General features: G+C 39.1%; 1 protein-coding gene across 1 annotated transcript in view; it reads right to left on the minus strand.

The window, feature by feature from the left end:
- plch1 (phospholipase C, eta 1) overlaps positions 1–16647 on the minus strand; it is a 54678-nt gene that overhangs the window by 9715 nt on the left and 28316 nt on the right. Inside the window, exons 9-16 of the mRNA XM_053678183.1 lie at positions 16355–16526; positions 14461–14568; positions 10618–10779; positions 8346–8408; positions 5292–5371; positions 3115–3212; positions 2709–2888; positions 1645–1752 (exon numbers count right to left, since the gene is read on the minus strand). Of these exons, the coding sequence (XP_053534158.1) occupies positions 1645–1752; positions 2709–2888; positions 3115–3212; positions 5292–5371; positions 8346–8408; positions 10618–10779; positions 14461–14568; positions 16355–16526 (971 nt within the window). The remainder of the gene's footprint in view (positions 1–1644; positions 1753–2708; positions 2889–3114; positions 3213–5291; positions 5372–8345; positions 8409–10617; positions 10780–14460; positions 14569–16354; positions 16527–16647) is intronic.

Genomic DNA, 16647 nt, shown 5'->3' on the forward strand with positions numbered 1-16647 from the left:
CCTAATCTCAGCTCGTTACCTGTATAAGAGACACCTGCGAGCCAGAAATCTTTCTGATTGAGAGGGGGTCAAATACTTATTTCCCTCATTAAAATGCAAATCAATTTATAACATTTTTGACATGCGTTTTTCTGGATTTTTTTGTTGTTATTCTGTCTCTCACTGTTCAAATAAATCTACCATTAAAATTATAGACTGATCATTTCTTTGTCAGTGGGCAAACGTATAAAATCAGCAGGGGATCAAATACTTTTTTCCCTCACTGTACATAGGATTTGGTGAAAGTTTCTGTAAACAAATATATTTTTTAATTAACATCTATGGAAGAGTCTCCAGTGTGATCACTTTGCAACAGTTGGAGCTAAAGCTGTAACATTTAGCTTTCCAACACATTTAGCTTTACACTTTCGGGTTTCTCCATAACACGACTTTTTTTTTTTTTTAAACTTCACGAGAGAGGGAAAAGCGAAGCTGGTGATAAATCAATAGTTTATATGTACTATAATGTAAGTGACAACAGAAAATAACTTGTTTTGTAGCTGTTCCAGAACATTAAATGTAACTATATAGAAGTAAAAATGATAAACATTGGTAAATTGCTGTGGTATAAGAGGAATAAGAAAATAGTCAACTTCAGGATGGTAAAAGTAACTCTGCTCCCACATCATACCACTTTGTCATTGATAATTTAATATAACAACACGCTCTGTTGTGTGTCATCCTATAACTATAAATATGAATAAGTGGAACACTGGAATATTATAAGGGGAAATATACTTTTTTTTCCCCTTACTGCCGTGTGATAAAATTGTCTTTAATATGATTCTGCCTCCCAAAGTTTGAAGGTGGAATTGTATTAGAAATCTTGAAGCTGTAAAAATGATAATCTACTTTGAATTTCTAAATACAGACTTTTTGTTATCTTACAATATCCTTTATTAAAACACGAGATTCGAATATTAAAAAGAAAAAAACTCACTGAGATAATATTTTACTACTTGTAAGCTACATTAATCTTCGTGAAGCATGCAAACCCGAAGAAGCAAACATCAGACATCAAACATGATTTGGCTGATCAAATTCAACTACTGTAAGTGTGAATAGCTGTCTTAAACTAAATAATATCAAATGAACTAAAACAGAGTGGCAATTTTGCGATTTCACATGCCTGAACGCAAATCTGTAACACGGTTAACACTGATTCAAAGCTGGAGGAGATCAGTTAGAATATATTACGCTGTGACAACTCTCAAAATGAGATTAACAGCTTTTATTGATGGAACTGGATCTTAAGTAGGTTTGGTCTCGACGGACTAGATCCGCTACGTGGCTGCAGCTGCTGCTGAGCGAGTACGAATACTTGTTCTGATAAGCATGAAAAGACATATAGTTGTAGAGAACCATGATGATGCTGCAAAGAGTAGTGTAGGAAGAGCCCACCCACATAGCAGATCTATATGGTGGTGCTGGGGAGGAGGAGAGTAGGATGTGAAATTTCGTTGCGTGTCCATAAGCGAAGAGTTAGTCTGTATAATAAAAAAGCTACGTAGATGGACGAGCGTGGTTGATAGGCTGTATCCACGTCGACGTAACCAATCAGCGTGCAGATAGAGTTTCATGGCTGAACTAGACATTTGTTCATACCTTTGCACATGGGTGGAGGTTTCAAGACGTAGCCACTTCCTCCATTCACCATGAACTTCGCCCTGTTTAGCTGCATCATTCGGCCTTCTGTCTGATAGTTCAGGGCCACTTGGGGAAAGAAAACAGATAATGCTAATCAAGTGTATCTGTGCTCAAACAAAAAAGACTCATTAAAGCAGGGTGACTGAAGACAATATGCAGTTCAGAGAACAATTATGTGGCTTCATAAACTGCTTATCACATCATTCAGAGAACCGCAACACAGCTGAGGCTGGAAACCTGAGAGGTTTGTGTTAAAGCCTGCCCAATGTCCTGACAGCTATACTATTACTATAATAATATTACTAGGAAGGGTCTAATATGAAAATATATATTAGCCTGTATATACAGTATATTGCCAGTCAAAAGTTATTGAATCCCTGGAGTTTCTTATGTTTTATTAGAGTTTAATCATTATTTTCGCCACAGACCAAACAAAATGATGGAATGTATTAATTGTTTGCTCTCTGATCCAAATGGTTCTCTTAAACGAGTGCTTTATTAAAGGAGAGTAAACTCGTCAAGGTTGTAAATTAAAGACTCATGGGCAGTGTTAGTGACAAGTCTATATATAAAGCCATAAATATGTGGTGTGTTGCGAGTCTAATTAGAGTGATAATGATTTTGGTCTTTGTAGTTAGAGGAGATCTAGATTATTCCAATAAAATCAAGTCTAACATTTCTCAATTTACAAAATATTTCATAATAAACATGTCTTGAATCACAAATTAGCCTTGATTTCTCACCTAATATGTATTTTAGCTGTAAATAACTTCATAATTATATGTAATATTTCTGATTTCTTATTAATTTGCATGGCCTTTTGTGCCTATCAGTTCCGGTGGAGGAGGTGTGGCCTTTGTGCTTGTCAGGTCAGGTGAAGTAACTTTCAGTTTGTATAACATTAAATTGCATGGCATCATTTTGCAACTATTTGCATTAAAACAGGGGTAAATCATGTCATGTTGAACTGCATTTTTCCAATACCAGAACACTGGTGTGTAAGTGTGAACACCGGCCCTCACCCAGTTGGCAGCCCACGTTCCAGTATGTCTGGGGGTTAAAGTTGCTGGAGTCAATGCGGTAGGCAGAGGGGTAAATTCGTGAGAGCTGCCGCTGGTTAAAGTTCAGAAAGCGTTCGGACCGGTGGTGCGCCAGCTGTTGTGCCCGTGTCTCGCTGAATGACAGTACGTTAACAACAGGGCCTTTAAAAAGATTATATGGAAACATAGATGATATAGAAAACAACAAAGGAACAACAGCGTTTTATTTACTATAAGCAGTTATCACTCAGCTGCCAATTCTCAGTCATATCTTATTTAATAACAATGACGCTAGGACATATGTGACAATGTTTTTCCTAAAAGAGTTTTTCTTAGTGAATACAACAACAAAAAAGCATTGTGTGCGTGCATGTGTGCATGCTCTCACCCTCATCCAGACACTCCTGAGACACCACAGAATTGGTAAAGATGACCAAATCAGACAGGTCTCGGCTTAGCTTTATTGTTTTCCTCCTCCGACCACCCCTACACACACACACACACATAAAGAAGGAAATGAGAATGTACATGGATACACACACTGTCTTTCGAGTACTACCAGTAAAGGCCAGCATGTACATGCTCCCATGGTGAAGTGGAGCTTTTAGCAACTTTCATTTATGTAGTTGTTAGCAGAGGCAAGATAATACTACTATACAATAATGTAAATAATTTCTAATACAATATTGAAAAACATTTAATTAACTAATGTGATAAATCATGCTGTGAGTCACTCTAAATTACAACATACTAGATACTAAAACTCAAATCTTCCTTGCGTGCTATTCCTCTCACCTTGCCTAGATCACTGTTGGTATGTTTCTCTTTTCTGATATGTCATCAGAAGTAATTCCAAAAAATTAACATTCATGAAGTTCAGTTGTTGCAAATAGTTGCTAATTTGCAAGTATGCAGCCATACCGCACTTCTATTATACTTCAGAAAATGTATGTATTTATTTATTTTTCTTGATTTATTATATACATTTGTTGAACAGTAGTCCACCCTCATGTTTAGAAGGAATACTCTTCACACTTCATGGATCTTAATTTAACCTCTGTAACTAATCCAGTGTGAGTTTATGGAAGGCTAAATTGTTGAGATTTCACCACATCAACTCCTTAGGCTGCCAAGTCTATAAAATCTAGTTTCCCAATCACAAACAGCTTGCAGTTTCTTTACAAATGACTTAACTCATTTTGTTAATGTGTGCCATTAAGCATGGCCAGAAACTCATAATGCAAAGCACATTCGCTTAATACACTAATGGCCTTGGGCTTATGTGATCCAGTATCCGTTCCACTTAACACTATTCTCAGGAACTGCCAGTGTGGGGAGTGTGAGCTGCTCTCTTCTGATACAATACGTGTCGTGTGACACACTAAATTATCTTTGTACCACAACACATTTGAGTTCTTGATTTTGATTGGTCACAGTAGACTCAATCAGTAACCAATAGGCCCGCCCACATTGCAAAGCATACTTGTATTAATGAGCTAATTTTTAACACGTTATGGTTTCTATAGAAGCAGCTCATTCAAAGAGACTTTTATGGTGGGCACTCCATATAATGGATTAAAAGACGCAGGTACAGTAGATATGAAAAAAAGTCTGCACGCCCCTGTTAAAATGCCAGGTTTTTGTGTTGTCGAAAAAACTGAAACCAACATAAATCATGTCAGAACCTTTTCTACCTTTATTGTGAAATTTTAACCTTAAATTAATTAAAGTGAAAAACAATAAGAATCATTTTAGGGGAAAAACATAAAAAAATAAAAATACAATAATGTACACACCTAAACTAATATTTAGTTAAAGCACCTTTAGATTTTACCACAGCATTCAGTCTTTTTGGGTAAGAGCCAATCAGTTTGACACACCATGACTTAGCAATATTTTGCCAAATATTCTGCCAAATTTTGCATTTTTTTTTTCTTTGTCTTTATAAGAAAGAAAAAAATAGATGCTGGAGAATGAACAACTGTTTATTACTGTTATAATGTAAGCAATATAAAAATGAAATTGTTGGCAAATTGCTGTGGTATAAGAGGAATAAAGCACTTTTGGACATTCTATTATAGGACAATAATCAGCTTCATGATGTAAAAGTAATTCTGCTTCATCACACCTCTGTGTCTCTGATTATCTTCCTATAAAAGCTTGCCCCCAAATGTTTTATTCTTGACATGTTACATCAAATAATTACAGCCTATTAGTTACTACAACACAATGTGAAGTTTCAAAATTATTGGTGCCCCAAATGAATAACTAGTGACTCTCCCCAGGAGACAATAACAGCACTGAGATTCTTCCTCCAATGTCTGACAAGCTTGGAGACAATTGTGGAGGAACCTGGGCCGTCCTCCTGGGACAATATTTTAATTTTAAATGTATTTTTTTTCTGCCTTGATTTGTGCATCTACTCAGACCACAGATTTTCAATAAGGAGACTGAGAAGGTCATTGCAAAACACTGATTTTGTGTCCAGCTCCCATCTCCAGGGTTCGCTGGGATTACAGCCAATCAGACAGAAGTGCCAAGCTTGAAGGAGCTATGAAAGTGCACCTGTTGAACTGTCCTCCAGTCTCCTGTCCATCGTCATCTGTGTCCACGCTCTGACATTTCAGTCTTGATTTGGAGTGCCTCTGTGGAAACACACACAAACATCTTTCAAATGGTCATCAGAGATCATGTGTGCTAGTGGTAACAGAGCTCCTCCTTGTGTGTGTGTGTGTGTGTGTGTGTGTGTGTGTGTGTGTGTGTGTGTGTGTATCTGTTTACTCTGGCTCACAGCAAGTGTCTGATTTGCATGAATTAATGTCCTTCACAAATGTTGAAAGTAATAAGGGGATGAAAGGAATGGCAAGGACACCTCAGAAAGTATCTCTCTCACACACACACACACACACACACACACACACAAACATATGCAATGGGCCTCATCTATCAAACTTTTAGTAAAGTTGTAGTAAAGCTGTTTGTAGACCAAACGAACTAAAAATCCCTGTTACAATTGCAACGGTTTTGCTAACCCTGATTTTATCTGAATTCATGTGTGTCACTGTCAATCAGCTGTAAATGAGCATGTTCATGGCACAGCTGAAAGTGACGAAATGACTAATCACGACATGTGTTAAATCTTCCAGTAATGCAGCTTAGCCACTGCAACGCTACCATACACACACTAACTCGTCCTCCTTTCATAGTGTACCATTACTTTTGTTCTAATTGAACTGCTAGGTTTATTTTTTTGTTGTTTTAATTTCTTCCAACTTATTAATCAATTTAATATGTTCACTAAATCTGAGTGTGTAATTGAAATAAATTAGTGAATTACACTTGACAGCGCAGTCTGTGTGTAAAATTACAGTAACTCAGCGACAGTTATACAGTTTGAAGCTGAACAATTGTGGTTCCTTATACGTAAATTTACATGAACTCTCGTACAAAGCCAAAAAAGTGGATTTTCACGAGCATTTCTTGTGTAAAGGCTCCTAAATAAATTCATTTGTTAATTCATTGTGCTTAAGCTGCCTGGAGTATGAAAGCATGCTTCCAGGTTGTGTTACCACCTGTGTTTTTGTTTTGGTCCATGTCCTGTCTCCACCCATGTTCTGTCATTGGTTGTCTCCCTCATGTGTCACGCCTGCATTGTCCAGTGAGAAGTATTGTTCAGTGTTTAGCTGTCTGATCCTTACCGAGACTTTTTTCCTCTGACTTCTCGCCTGTTATTTATTTATTTATTTATTTATTTACATGTTTTGCCTCACCTAGTTTGAATTGTTTGCTCATCGCCTGTAGTCTTGGATTTATCTGCCTGCCTCTTATTAAAAGCTTTTACTGCACTCACATCCATCTCAACCGTCCGTAACGTGACATCATTCATATCCCGCACTATAAATGAGGCAGAATGTATGAAGCTGAGAGGAATGTGAGAGGAGAGACAGTGTAATAATGGTCTAAAAAGGCTAAATGATCCATCCATCTTCTATACCGCTTATCCTTTTCAGGGTCGCGGGGAACCTGGAGCCTATCCCAGGGAGCATCGGGTACAAGGCGCGGTACACCCTGGACAGGGTGCCAATCCATCGCAGGGCACAATCACATACACATTCACACACCCATTCATACACTACGGACACTTTGGACATGCCAATCAGCCTACCATGCATGTCTTTGGACTGGGGGAGGAAACCGGAGTACCCAGAGGAAACCCCCGCAGCACGAGGAGAACATGCAAACTCCGCACACACAGGGCCACGGTGTGAATCGAACCCCCGACCCTGGAGGTGTGAGGCGAACGTGCTAACCACTAAGCCACCGTGCGCCCCCAATTATAATATAATTATATCAATTAATTACTTAATAACAATATTTAAACAAACTTTAAATAACTTGATTTTTTTATATCAAGCTAATTATGGCTCCAGATAATCTCTAAATCTACCGCCGTACCATTTTGAGGCCGTGTTATTCAGGGCATTTTCAGAGCTAATTGGGAGAGAATATGCATGCACTGGGAGGCCTGAGTGCTCTGATCAGCATGACTGGCACTTCATTAGCAGCTGTTCCACACTTATCAATAGCGATTACTCACTGGGTCCCTCAGCTGCTCGCTCAACCCCCAGTTACACAGTCATGTGAAAGAAGTACTTTCTGACTAATATGTTGTGCTTAAATTTCAAAAACGTATGAAAATATGTGATATCAGAAGTAACAATAAAAAAATACCCCGAATCCTTGAATATTGCAAAATTATCATATTTCAGAGGAACACGGAGCAGCACAGGATATTCTCTAATACTGCAATCAGAGGGAGAGTTCATATCCACACACACACACACACACACACACACACACACACACACACACAATAGAGTGCTACAAAAATGACCCTGGTTCCCTCGACAAAATACAATAAGATTTTCCATTGGCTTTTGGATTTTATTGCAGAAAATAAGCTCCGTGACAAACAGAAGTTTATGATTCTTACATATTTTGTTCATCAAGGTAATATTCACAAACGAGCACAACTTCTGTGAATTTTGAAGCCTAAATATAATTGGCAGAAGCAAAAAGCTAAAGTTAGGTGGCCGCATGACTTCAGCGTCACCACCACTAAGCTCCATAGCAATACAATTTGAAAAATTTTTTAGAAATCTACAAGTTGGAAAGTTGGAGTTGGAGTCGTTTGCAAGAGCTCGAGTATAAACGCAACGAGGCTGAAGTAGACGAGTTTCTCTTCTCACCACAATGTGTATATTTTATAACATATTTTCAGTTTCAGGTCTATACTTTAAAATGTTACTTTCTATTTATCAATATGTGCATGTTTTGTTATCCAAGTTTGGCAGTATAAATGTACCTTTGCTTGCCATGCCAGTAAAGCACCATGGGATGAAACTGAATTGAGGTCAAATAAATGTCACTTTGAATTTAATACAACACAACTAAACCGAGAATTGAGAGTATATAAGTTCTAGAGAATATGTGTGTGAGAGAATTTGTTAGAATGAGAATGAGCTAAAGCATAAAAGTGAGCAGGAACGGGGGAAAAAATGAGATAAACTTTAATTACTGTAATGTATATTGGTACGGCGACCGTGTTATTTCTCTCACCTTCTGCTTGAGGTTGCTTATAAAGGATCGACTCTGAGACTTCTTTAGGCCGTCTTTGGAAGTCTGACAAACAGAGACAAACATTCAGCAGCTTGAGATTTACATGCCGACGTTGTCCGTTGACATTAGCTTGAGCAGAGTTCTGTACAAGCAGCTTTGAGGTCATTAATAAGTTTGTAACTCTAGCTTAGCACAAGAACTGATCTCGTACGCTATATACTGCATGTAGACTGCAACCTGAACAGTAAACTAGGCCTTGTCAGAAATAGTTTTTCTTCAAGCACTGTTTAACTGCTGTTAAACAGACAGAGATACGAGCAGGACATTTAACGTATATAAAACCAGTCAGAAGAGTGCTTTAGCATACTTTATGGATAAGAATGAAGGAATTACTCATATACTGTACATCATTCATTTAAAATATGGTTCTAGTAGATCATTTAACAGCTAAATGAAATTCTTTGCCCATATTTCTACTGTTGGCATTGATATTTTCTTATAAAATGTTCTGATCGTTAATCAAAGCACGTTTTTACTTGTGACAGTCTGCAGGCTCAGCCAGGTTTGGAATTACACCAGTACAGTCTGAATCTTAGGAGGATGGATTTATAGGCATATAAAACATGACACTATAATCTGTAAACTCTATAAACTATAGATAGACAGATGTATAACATGTAATTCCTCTAGTTATAAGAGAGAGACAGAGAAAGACCCCAGCGGAAAGAGATTAAAAGATCAGAGAGTAAAACAGAGAGAGAGAGAGAGAGAGAGAGAGAGAGAGAGAGAGAGAGAGAGAGAGAGAAACATCACCATATATTAAAGGGAAACTAAGAGAAAGATAGAGATACCACATCAGAGAGGAGAGACTAATAAAGAGAGACCACAGAAAGGTGAAGAGAGATCCCACAGCAGGGGAAGGCAGAGAGGTACTATAGCAGAGAGAGGAGGAGATATACCACAACAAAGAGAAGAAAAAAAGAAATTATAGCACAGTTTGAAGGAAAGGAACAGAGATATCGCCTTATATCCACGTCCCACCCGATTGAAGGAGACACATTGAGATACCACAGCAGTGAGAGGAGAGAGAGAGAGAGAGAGAGAGAGAGAGAGAGAGAGAGAGAGAGAGAGAGAGAGAGATTAACACATAAACAGAGAGAGGGATACAAGATCACAGAGTGGTAAAGAGATACCAGAGGGAGAGGGGGACAGAGAGATACCACACCAGAGGGAGAGAGAGCTACCAAATCACCAAAGTGAGATAATGTAATATCACACTAGAGAAAAAGAGAGAGACAGGCAGAGAGATACCATGCCTTAGAGACAGCATGAAACGTTCTTTATCAAAAAAAGACAGAGATCCAATATCAGAAAGAAACAAAGCTGGCATATCGCAAAGAGGGAGAGAGAGAGAGAGAGAGAGAGAGAGAGAGATACCACATTAGAGAAAAGTAAATACAGAGTGACATAGAGAGATGCCACACCTGTATAAGAGTGAGATAGCGCACCAGAGAAAGGGAGAGAGACACAATATCATAGATCAACAGAGAGGGGAATATAATGGTAGAAAGGTGGAGGGATATCATATCACGTAGAGAAAATAAGATAGAGAGATAACACAGTCGGATAGGTACGTATCACAGAGAGATACAGTAGATGACCACAAAGAGAGTCAGCAGTAATGCAAATACACATCACAGAGAAAGGGAGAAGTAGGGAACGAATGCACCTGAGGAACTACAGATGACAAAACACACACACGTAACTGGACACAGCCAAGAACAATGCATATCTTCATGCAAATAAAACATGATGAGAAAAGCAGAAAGAGAGAAAGATGCCATAGTAAAATGGATGGTTCTGAGAGTACCAGCTCTAACTGTAAGAAAGAGAGAGCAGGCAGCAAAATGTTGTTTCTTTCCTGCACTGCAGTGTTTTTAACATGTTTCAGGAGCCCTGCTGTGCGTTTCAGATCATCAACTCTCAGAGCAAGCATATAGTAGGAGTCCTGCTGATCTCGTGTGAGAGTGTCCGTTCTCCCTTAAGTTTTCACACTGCACATTCATCAGCGGACATGACTGTGTCTGCAAGGCAGTGCTTGTCTGTTAAAAAAAAAAACTTGAAATCTACATGAAATATCCATATCAGCTACGAATACACATTCAAAATTGACTGTAATCTACTCTCACCCTGCAATGTACTTTCTGACAGTGAAGATATGATGTACAGCATGTGCTTTTTGTCTGTGCACCAGTGGAAGGGTGAGTTCTACCTTGCTCAGGTTCTTGTGCAGCCCCTCATTTGTAGCTCGGAACAGCGCTCGGATAGAGAAGCTGTCTGTCTCCTCCTTATCTACAATCTGAGACTCCTTCAGCAATGAGTCGAGCTTCTTCCTGATTTGGGACTCGACCATGTGTTGTGTGGGTCCATTAGACTGAGTAGAGAGGAAACAAAAGAACAATGGAAGCAGAAATACTGTAGCGTTTTAGTTAAACAAGCAATGAGCTCATTTTAAATTCTATAAATAAGAAATAGGTATACGTTGACACCTTGGCGGATATATCTTTAGTGCTGCTTGAAAAAGGCCGAGATAATTTAATTACTTAAATTACGCACTTATAGCACACAGCATTGGACAATATTTGGCTTGCAACAAAATTAATGATAAGATTTTTATCTTTAGGTTTGATTCAGAATGCTGCAGCGCGCCTCGTCTTCAACCAGTCCAAGAGAACCCATGTCACACCCCTCTTCATCACCCTCCACTGGCTTCCTGTAGCTGCCCGCATCAAGTTCACGGCCTTGATGCTCACCTACAAGACCTTGTCAGGAACAGCACCCTCCTACCTCAACTCTCTCCTGAAGGCTTACGTTCCCTCTCGCAATCTGCGATCGATTAGCGACCGACGTTTAGCAGCTCCAACTCAGCGTGGCACAAGGCCCCTTTCCAGAACCTTCACAATAACTGTTCCTCAGTGGTGGAATGAACTTCCAACCTCAATCCGGACCGCAGAATCTCTCACCATCTTCAAAAAACAGCTAAAGACCCACCTCTTCCGTGAACACCTAACCAACTCATAATAAAAAGAAATAAATAAAAAAAAGCACTTACACCTCTACTCTGCACTTTGCTTCTTCTGGAATTCAATTAATAGATCTCGTACGGTAGCACTTCTTGTATTGTTCTCTGCTTGATATATCGCTTTGCTTGTATCTTTCTCATTTGTAAGTCGCTTTGGATAAAAGCGTCTGCTAAGTGAATAAATGTAAATGTAAATGTAACTGCTTTTCACCAGCCTTTACTAATGCATGCTTTTATAGTCCCATTAGAAACCAAGAGCTAGTTAATGATATAGTTAGCATTTTAGCAGAAGTTAGCTGAGCTTTTTTGAAAAGCCAAACAAATACAGCCCGTCTGAAACCTCACCCCAAAATACATACACACAAGCTGGTTAGGGTAGAACATATGAATAGTAGTGCAAAAGGGGACAGGCAAGTAGACATGCCACCTTAATGCTGTTCTCAGATCTGAGCTTATATTTTTGTTAAGCTGAGGAAATGTGAGGAGAATATTACAAAAAGTCATCTGACTGGTTACTTATCCTTTACTTGTGCAATGGCTTGGGAAAACCATCAGAAATGACACCAGAGAATGTGAGAAAGAAATACCATGCCAAAAAAGAGAGCATGAACAAAGGTGTGGTACCAGAGAGAGAGAGAGAGAGATACCATACTGAAGAGAGACAGAGAGATACCACACCAGACAAAGAGAAAAAGATAGATACTACATTAGAAAGAAGGAAAAACCTAGAGAGACCACACCAGAGAAAGCCAGAACTACCACACCAGAGAGTGAGACATAGAAATACTATACCAGAGAGAGCCAGAGATACAACACTTTAGAGTGAGACAATGAGATATCACACCAGAAATAGACAAAGAGATACTAGACCAGAGAGGGAGATAACACATCAGACAGAGACACCACCCCAGAAAAAGACAAAGAGAAGGAGAGAGACAGAGAGAGACCACACATATAAAGAGCCAGAGGAATACCACACAGAAAGACACAAAGAGACACCACACCAGAGAGATATAGAGAAATATATGGTGCATATCAGAAAAGGATAGAAATTTTTAACATAAAAAAATGACCATATCACAGTGTGGGAGAAACTGCACACCCAAGAGAGGAATAAATATAGAGATACCATATCACAGCAAAAGCAGACAAGAGATACCACATTAAAGAAAGGAATAACAGAGCAAAAAGTGTGATACTACACCAATAAGAGTTAAACATCATGTCAAAGACAGGGAGAAAGGTACAGTATCAGAGAGTCAGAGAGGAATACCATAGCTGAAAAAGAAAGGGTAAATATTATATTACAGAGAGAGAGAGAGAGAGAGAGAGAGAGAGAGAGAGAGAGATGCCAGGAAAAGTTAACGTAAGATATCACACTAGAGAGACCAATATGCATTTTGGCTTTTGAACATAACTCTTACACCTGTCTCCCGTCTTTTCAATAATCTTTCCGAGCTGTATTTGGGTCCAGTTTTCTGAGCCGACCCATGATAATTCTACTCAGTAGAGCTATATAAAGCGATATTATAAAACACCCATGGTCTTCCATTGTTATTTTTTTTATCTGTTTATAGTTTTGCTGCTGACCTAATTTTCAGAAGTCCCACTTGACGGTACCTCCTGTTGAGTTAACATAATGCCTCACAGAGTGGAATCTTTATTCTCACCTCAGGAGTTAATTGAACAACGCTGCTGCTGCAGTCTGATTCATTTTGATAGGCGTGCACAAAATGTGTCGAGGTGTAGAGAAGCAGTGTGTTTTAGGAAATAAAAGCACATGTGATGAGCAGTGATAATAACAGGCCTGACCAATAATGGCACTAAAGAGAGCATTTTCATACTCATTCCACACAGCAGTGGATTTACACAAAGCCTATGAAGATCTAATTGGCTTTCATGAAATTACTTCCCTGAGTCTGTCATTAAACATTAACAAGCCATAACAGAAAAGAAAAAAAAAATCTAACACAGGTATTTAGTTGGTTTGGGAGAGTGCGGAGAGAAATATTAAATCACAATTAGCACAACACCCTTAAATGAAAAACGATTAAACCTGCCTCAGATTATACGCAGGTAAGGAATGGCTATATTTCTTAGACTAGATGTGTAGCCAAGGGTGAATTTTGGGTTTTAACCCCCTTAAAATATTTTGTGAATGTTTCTTACTTATTTGAGGGTGGTTAACATAGCACACCCGATTATATACATCTCAAATAACATCGTTTGGCAATGATTGTGCTACAATAATGTTCATTTCCTTAATATCTAACCACCCAAGATGTCAAGCAAACACATTCATTAGTTTAAATTAAAAGCTCAGGGATATCAGCTGATGCTAGACTGTGCCTTAAATGATAAAATAGATCCTACTACTGTCTGGTATTCACCCAAAATGCCCGAGCATGTCACACTTTATTTTATTTAGTCATTCCAGGCTTAGACAAATTGGTAACGTGATGTTTATGTATGACAAATGAATTGTCATGCAGGACTGAATAAATAAATAAATAAATAAATAAATAAATACAGGCAAAAAACTGGCAAATGGTGACCATTATTCTACAGAGTTTAACCTGGAAACAATTTACAGTCACTACTGATCTGGAGCAGTAAGGCTGAGATGATTGCCTTCATGCTCCGTGGCAATGAAATGGCAGTGTGGGTTACACAGCATTTTTAGACAAATGGGACACAATTAGAGATTCCGTCCCGATCGATGACGTCTAAAGATTGTGTGGATTATTTCGAGGGAACTGTCTCGAGGCAGCTCCAAACGGAGAGCATGGAGGCACGGTGACTAGAGGCACAAGAAGAAAATGAAAGGAGAGGATAGAGAATGGCAGGAAACAAGAGAACACCTGACCCTTTGACTCTTTTGAATGAAGTCGTGGGTTGATTTATAAAGAATAATTGTGTTAAAGAATGTGTGAAAACCTTTAGTAAATAAGGGCCTGAGTATGGATTTGTGTGTGTGTGTGTGTGTGTGTGTGTGTGTGTGTGTGTGTGTGTGTGTTTTCCAAAAGGGCTCACTGTGCTGTTCTTCAGCTTGAAATCATCCTCAATCTCATCTGCACTATCATCGTCTGAAACCTCCCCCTCCTCGGCATCTGCAGACAGATACGGGGGCAGACGCTTCCCCTGCAGAGGGACAGAGAGCAAGAGAAAGATATTCCAGTGCAGCTCTGACAGTAATGCGATTCCCGATCGCTCTGAATTGAATAAAACTGCCCTAAAAGACGTTAGAAACACAGAAAACTAGACACATTACATCTCTAATCTAATCTGTAATTAGACCTGTGATTAGATTAATCACCAATCAAAACAGACAGAAAGAAGCAGAGGGAGGACTCATGTGCATTTCCATAAAATAAACATTGCTCAAATATTACAAAATGTCTATCAGAAACGGCAATTAATCCAGCTAACGATCTTGTTTGAAAACGGCTGAGACACTCATTAACACTGGGGTTTGAATAAACAAGTCTGGCAGGGTGTATGTCTGCTCCTTCCAGGAGACGCTGCTCATTTTTCACCTGTTGATCGTGAGACTCCCCCCAGACACTTCATGCTGATTTCACACAGTCATCGGGAAGTGCAAATGAACTTCACCTAGAGCGCAGAGGACATCTCTAATGATAAACCGTCTCTTTCATAGCCTCAGTAGAGACAGTCGGAGGAGAGAGTCTCTGCATTTTAATGTGGTTTAAGGAGCGCTAAAAGACACTTTGCTTTGCATCGGCCATCCCTTATTATTTTTTTCATTGCTCTCATTACTGGTTCCTCCAACTGTTTGTTTTATATTTTGTGTTGATGTTAAAGACGAGGGGCGCACGGTGGCTTAGTGGTTAGCACGTTCGTCTCACACCTCCAGGGTCGGGGAGTTCGCATGTTCTCTCCGTGCTGCGGGGGTTTCCTCCGGGTACTCCGGTTTCCTCCCCCAGTCCAAAGACATGCATGGTAGGCTGATTGGCGTGTCCAAAGTGTCCGTAGTGTATGAATGGGTGTGTGAATGTGTATGTGGTTGTGCCCTGTGATGGATTGGCACCCTGTCCAGGGTGTATCCCGCCTCATTTCTGATTTGCTGAGCTGCTGGAGGCCTCTGTGACCCAGTACTGCTAACGATGCTGTATGGTTACAGCCAATGTGGAAAACATTTTACTGTGTCTGAGCAGCCAAGATGAGATTAAGTTGGGTAATGTATAAGTATGTATAAGTATGCTCCTTTAAATAATAATAATAATAATAATAATAATAATAATAATAATAATAATAATAATAATAATAATAATGTTAAGCTTGGTTGGTGATTTAAATAGAGTAAGATTTTTTTGTTCTTATTACTATTACAGTATTTTACAGCCAGAGGAATAGATTTGTTTTGTACTCCCAAATAATGCGCCGGATATTAAGTGTGTGGAAGAAAATCCTAGCAAGCAGAGAGGAAAAACAGGACAGCTGCATTGTCAAAAAGCTTCAATTCTATGGCTGAACTGTAGACGTTGGTACCTCTGCAATCTTTAAATAAAGCAATAAGCCACAAGAGAGTGTGTGTTACTCCTATACCCGAGACACCCAAGATAAAATCACTGTAACACATGCCTTCACGTGGCCATGATAAAATCCAAAGTAAAATTTTTTATTTTTAAATCTAAAGTGACCAATATACTCGGTTAACACTAAGGCTTAGTTTCTAAGCAACATAACAGGTAAAGATCAGGGTCTCCTCTGGAGATTAAACCTGGTACATTCATACAGAATTATATTTTTGTGTACGTATATTGAGTATTTTACAGTGGCTTCAGGTTGTAGAAGCAAAACTATATGTTTTCTAAGAAAAAAAAAATGACGAGAGAGAGAGAGAGACAGTATTGCGGTAGAGATATTTGAGTCATAAAGAAATCAGTATGTGTATATTTTATCACACCTTAATTAAGATCTTGCCCTTCAGACTGTTGGGACTGGGCAGCTGTTTGGAGTCCTTGTTCAAGATGTCTTCCAAGTCCAGCTTCTGCTTAAAGATCTCTTTCAGGTGTTGAGCGATCTTCTTTTGCTGCTGGACACTACAGTGGTTCTCGATGGACAGGATGACTGGGTATCTAACCGAGAGAGAGAGAGAGAGAGAGAGAGAGAGAGAGAGAGAGAGAGAGAGAGAGAGAGAGAGATTGTTTATTCATGATTAAATAAGTGCAGCAGCTGCTTGCCTCCTGATACTACCGC

The sequence above is a fragment of the Ictalurus punctatus genome, chromosome 4 (genome assembly GCF_001660625.3).
Source record: "Ictalurus punctatus breed USDA103 chromosome 4, Coco_2.0, whole genome shotgun sequence".
Taxonomy (NCBI): domain Eukaryota; kingdom Metazoa; phylum Chordata; class Actinopteri; order Siluriformes; family Ictaluridae; genus Ictalurus; species Ictalurus punctatus.